Genomic DNA, 6,000 nt, shown 5'->3' with positions numbered 1-6,000 from the left:
TCTAAAATGGAGTAAAGCAAACACATATCCAAGGATTTTAAAAAGTTTTTTTTTTACAGAATATATGTATTTGTGTGTGTGTGTGTGTGTGTGTGTGTGTGTGTGTAGTTACAAACACTATTTATAGTATAGCTATTATGTTTAACGTCATCGCAGTGTCTACAAAGTTGTGGATCCCAGTCTTGGTGCCAAATGCATATAAAAAGCTCAAAAGCTATCATGACTATTCCATGCAAATTTATATCCGGAAAACCTTGGGAGGGAGACTGCAGCTCCTCTGAGCCCCGGGGAGGTCTCTGCCGTTGAGAGTTGGGTACCTCAACGGTGCATCGAAAACACCTCGAATCACTTTTCTCCCAGAAAGAATTAATGTCACAGTTTTGAACGTGTAAATCCTACACTTGAAGCAGCCGCTGACACTTTTGTCAGCGCTCATGTGCAGTCTGGGTCCCTTTTCTGCATGTGGAGCGCACGCCTGAAATCGCTGATATAAGGAAAAGGTACCTGAAGTGCTGAAAGGGATAAGGTCTTCACAATGTCTTTTTTTTTTTTCTTTAACATGTTAACAGTGATAAGGCCACTTTACAAGGTTCTCCCCAATCTGTTTAATTGTTAGGATCCCCCATTGTTACCCATGGGAAAAAACTGTCAGAGAAAAGCCAGAGAACAAGAAATCACTTGGCTAGTCTCCGGACAAAACTAAAACCAGAGAGCAGCGGTTGGGAGAAGATGCAGAAAAAAGGTAAGAATGGAAGAGGGGAAAGGGAATAAAAATTGGCCATTGCTTCTAGCATGAGATTTTGTGGACGGGTCTACCTGACAGTGGGTTTGGACTGTTACCAATGCCCGCAAGTTCAAGGTTGTCATTAGCCTCCAAGGAAAAGCAAGTAGTGGTCGCTCTTGGGGACAGCCCTCGGCACCCACACCCGCAGGGAGGTGGGGGTGCCTCTATCTACAGGGAGAGAGCTGGGGCCAGAGATGAGAGCGCTGGACGAGACTCTGGTCACTGGTTTTGGACAGAACAGAGAGGGTGAGGCATGTGTGGCGTTTTGGGATAAAGTCTTAATTTTGCAGTTCTTTCCTGAATATTTTGCTTTTTTTTTTTCTCCAAATGCTTAACTTCACTGTGACATCTGTTTGCACAATCTGTAGTCATTTCAGTTTATGGATGCCTGTGATAGAAATATTGTTTACAAAAAATATATCATCTCTTTTTTTTTTCTTTAGAAAGATCTCATCTAAATAGTAAGTTAAGGTTGCATCTATGAAACCGGTGCACCTTGTCTTGTTTCTACGAGCTTTAAAAAGTCCAAATACTGATGAGGCTGTGGATCAGAAAGAACCCAGAGTGACTGTGTTTGTGGTCAGGTTGCTCTCCTTGGCCTCAAGAGAACGGTCATGGGTCACGGGGTGATACATGGTGTGTACTGGTCGTGTTCCTGCAGGGTCCCAGCTCCACTAGGAGGAGTTGGATGTGCTTGTGAGAGATGTCAGATACAGAAATAAAGGCGTGAGGATGCTTCTCGGTTGCTGAAACTGAACAGAAGTGTTTGAGCTTCAATCTTAATTCTAGAAAACAGAAAGCAGGTACAGCACATAAAGAAAAATCTGATCTCGCATGCTGCCGTGAGAGCAAGCAGAAGAAACCAAATCTCGGTAAATATACATGGATATGCATATTATGCAAATATATTTTATATGAACACACAATGTTATAAGTGGTCGATAACTCAAAGACAAGGGGGAAAATCATCCTAGACGGCCTGACCTTAGAGTTATTCAAATAACCTGAGACGTCCAAGCTTTCTGTTAGGTATCGGGCTTGGAAATCTGTGAGAGATGTGGAGCACATTTCCAGTGATTGAAATGTCAACTAAAGATCGCCAAAATGTGCCACTGTGTTCGCACGTGACGTAAGCTGGATCCACTCCAGGTGAACAGAAAAGACACTGTACATCGGAGTACTTACAATGAGATGCCATCTGTTCCCAATGCAAAAGATGGACATTCAGACACCAATCTGGGCTGTATCTACATGTAAGAAAACAGGTGAGCCCACGCCAGGGGCTCACATCATCCACTGACCCAGTACAGAAGAAGTTTGCCTGGCGAAAGCAAACCCCATCACCTTTCAAGCCAAAAGCCTTCGCTTAATAAACCGAAAGAGAGGATGTGAAGTATGCGACTCGTTCTAAACTAGCAATACCACTGCATGAGTTTTTGAAGAACAACTAAGAGTTTCTTTCTGATTTTTAAACTAAAACATCTAACTTATGATCGTCAAAGACACACTTGGGGATGATACTGTGTTTCGCGCCCTCATTCTCAAGGCATTACTATTTCGACGATGCTTGTCCCTTTCAATTAAAAAAGAAAAAACTATGACTTTCTTTAATATGCATCCTGTGTTAAATTGTCCATAGCTGCAAAATGTAGATATGTATGTGTATTTGTTTTACATACACATGGGTCCTTACGCCTGTGTGTATAAACATATACACATACATCCTCATATACACGTGTATTTTATATATATGCTGAGAAAGTTCACATATATATACAATTGCGTATGTATATATGTGTGTGTCTGCGTGTGTGAGTCTGTGTGTGTGTACAGGTATAAAAACTTGACAGGCAGAGTAATATTTCACTCAGTGTTAAATGAAGTCTTTGAAAAATCAAGTACAGTCACTCAGTTAACATAGTACAGCCAGTAAACTAAGTTGAAAAGAGAAAAAGTGAATGGAAACACGATCCTGGACCATCTGTCTATGGCGTTCACATCCGTCAGATCGGGGATCTTGATTTTGAGCTGTGAAGACCTCCTCCGTAGGTGGGTCTTCTTGTGCGGGATGCCTCGGTCCCCCATGTGCCGCCCGTGCCCTTCCCTGGGCATGCTCTGTTTCCTGTACTGGATTCCTGAGTTGTCAAAGGATATTGCTGAATTCCTGGTGTCGCCAACGCCGCCTGCAACCTCGTTCATTTCGTTGTGAACCTCCAGCGATGTTAACAGGATATTTCCATGAGCATCCACCTGATGGGAAAACATACCCTGTTAGCCGCGAGCAAGCCGGGACACCTCATTTGCACATGCAAACCCGGGGCAGGCTGACGTCACACTGTCACGGCCTGTACATTAGGAGAAACCGCACGTTTGTCAAACCCAGTGCTTTGTGTTAGTGAGAAGTGTCATCTTGTGGGCTTAACTGCAGGTTAGAGATGTTATTTCCTTGATTTAAAAATTCTCACGTAGAGTGACTTACGGTGAAAGGGAATGTGAAAACGAACATGTACATGTTCCTGCACGACTGAAGCACTGTGCTGTCCACCAGAGACTGACGCAACACCGTACACTGACTGCACTGCAGTAAAAAATATACATAAACAAACAAACAAAACAACCCGAATAAGACCATAATTGTATCCAAAAAAAAATTCTCACATAGAAAATTACAAAAACTCAGGAAGTCCTTTTCAAATTGAAACTTCAGGTTATGAATACAAGTCCTTATTGACGACAAAATCAAAGTGCAAATGCCTTTCAAGAGGTTAACTTAGGTATTAGAACCATTTTCCACAACGACACACTGGAGAGAAACTGTACTCTCCCATTCCTTTTCGGAGTCAGCTTGTCCTCTTTTCTTTTTTCTTTTTTTACTGAAGTGCAGTCAGTTACAGTGAGTCAACCTCTGGTGCGCAGCACAATGTCCCAGTCACGCATATACATATGTATATCCGTTTTCATATTCTTCTTCATTAAAGGTTATTACAAGATACTGACTGTATTTCCCTGGGCTATACAGGAGAAACTTAAAAAAAATCTATGCTTTAAAATCCGTTTTATATCTAGTGGCTAACATTTGCAAATCTCAAACTCTCAAATTTATCCCTTCCCACCCCTCTTCCCCAGTAACTGTAAGATTGTCTACTGTGTCTGAGAGTCTGTTTCTGTTTTGTAGATGAGTTTATAGTATCCCTTTTTTTCTTTTGTTTTAGATTCCACATATGATGTCCCCTTTTCTGATGGTACAAAAATATCCAAATCACCATAAAGAAACAAGTGAGTGCTGTGACGAATGGACACTCCTGAAGATTCTGGTGGAGTAGCTGAAGACCACGCCCGGATACAGTCTCGCCCAGTCTGGGCCCTGGCAGGAGGCCTCCTTCTTAGGATCTGCGTTTAGGATAAGCTTAAGTCCCTTCTCACACTGGAGCCAAACTTTAAAATAACATTTTATCCTGTGCTAAATACAGCTTCAGACTTTCCATGATCACGCCAGGGGTCCATGTGATTCGTTGGTCTGCCGTGAAACGTTCATGGAGCAGGTCTGTGGCTGGCACCAGATGTGCAAGGGATGAGGTGAGGAGAGAAGACTGGGGGCTTGTGCTCATCCCGGAGCAGTGTCAGGACCGCAGAAGGGGTGGCTCCAGACCCCAAAGTGGCCCACGCACAGGAGCGGCTGCAAATACCCTGGGGCCACTCGGGCTCCGGCACCAAAAAAGACTCAGAGGTTGCCTGCCCCAAAGTGTGGGAATACCGTTCAGTTCTGCTCGGGGAAGGAGAGGTGTGGCCATCAGGAGGTTGCCCCTTCCTCCCCAGAGTGCAATACCTGACATGCAAAAGGGACTCCGAAAATGTAATTAAGATTATGGCCCTTAAAATAGAGAGATTAGCCTGAATTATTCAGATGGGCCCAATCTAACCTAGGAGACCTTGAAAATAGAGAACTTTCTGCAGCTGGAAGCAGAAAAGAAAATGAGAAAGATGGGAGTGGGGGAAATGGGGGAAGTACACAGATATATATATGCTTCTGTAAGAATAAAACACTGTTGAAATTAGGAAAAAAAAAAAAAGAAAGAAAGAAAGATGCGGCAGAAGTTGAAAACCAGACAGATTTGAAGTGCAGGAAGACCTGGGTTCGCCCTTGACTGAGGGGACTGCAGCCTCTGGGAGCAAAGATGGCAGCCAGCTAGACAACGGGGCCTCAGTCCAACAACCACAAGGAACCATGGGCAGCAACCTCAATCAATCTGGGGACAGATTTATGCCCAGTGTCTCCAAAAGGGAACACAGCCCAACTGGACCCTTGCTGCAGCCTCCTCAGACCCTCAGCAAGGAACCCAACCGAGCCCCACTGCACCCAGACGTCCCACTGTCCCTCCCATTGTGAGGCAATCTTTGCGTGTTGTCTTAGGTGGCGGTGTTTGTGGTCATTTGTTACGGCAGCAATCCTAACTCCTCTAGGAGGGAGCAGGGAGCATTTCGGGGGGGCTTGCATTTGAATTGGGCCTCAAAGAATGAGGAGGAAGTTCTCAGACAAAGGCTTGAAGCATGACTCAGGTGTTTTGAGAAGGGCCGGCTAGGTGAGTGGGACTCAAGTCCTGAAGAGAATGGAGACACACACTCAATTCCTGGCACGAGCTAAGCTGGAAATGGAGGAGAGAACTGTCATTCTTAACGCTGCCACCATCATCTGCCTGTCACCTTTGGTTACCGGAAGGTCTACCTGGAGATGGATGGGAAGCAGATCAGAGTCAAGCCATTAAAGGAGTTTCACCTTTACCCTTTAGGTAATGAGAAATAGAAGTGATTTCTAGGTTACAAAGTGACATATTTCTGAAGCCCCGCTTAAGCGGCAGGATGAGGAATAAAAGATGGATTTGAGAGGAGAGAGGGAAGAGGGGGAAGGTAGTTGGAGTCCCCGGCACTGGTCTCCGTTCCCTTTAGGGCAGCCTGGGAGAGAAACGCCAGGAGGCGCTACCTGCCCCCCACCAGCCACTGAAACCCATCCCAGCATCTCCTCTAGGCCACGCCAGACCCCTGGCATGTCCACAGCAGCGAAGATGCTCTGACACCACCTGGTCCAGTCTGTGTCCCTGCAGTTAAGAGGGTGGGAAAGGAGTGCAGTTCCTCACCACCCTGCTCCCACCTGGTCTCCTGGCCCTTCCCGAGCTTCCTTTAGACACACTTGCAAGGTCCACACAGGGCGCTGCAGCATT

General features: G+C 45.2%; 1 protein-coding gene across 3 annotated transcripts in view; it reads right to left on the bottom strand.

Moving 5' to 3' along the window:
• Positions 1 to 1,222: 1,222 nt before the first annotated feature.
• Positions 1,223 to 6,000, bottom strand: part of GABRB3 (gamma-aminobutyric acid type A receptor subunit beta3) — a 292,198-nt gene continuing 287,420 nt past the window's right edge. For all 3 annotated transcript variants that reach the window (XM_072950637.1, XM_072950638.1, XM_072950636.1), the window contains one exon: positions 1,223 to 3,034. In XM_072950637.1, the coding sequence (XP_072806738.1) occupies positions 2,693 to 3,034 (342 nt within the window). In that variant the 3' untranslated portion in view covers positions 1,223 to 2,692. The remainder of the gene's footprint in view (positions 3,035 to 6,000) is intronic.

Source organism: Vicugna pacos, chromosome 27, assembly GCF_048564905.1.
Source record: "Vicugna pacos chromosome 27, VicPac4, whole genome shotgun sequence".
Classification (NCBI taxonomy): Eukaryota; Metazoa; Chordata; class Mammalia; order Artiodactyla; family Camelidae; genus Vicugna; species Vicugna pacos.
The sequence above is the reverse complement of the archived record's forward strand: the minus strand, read 5'-3'. Positions and strand labels throughout refer to the sequence as shown.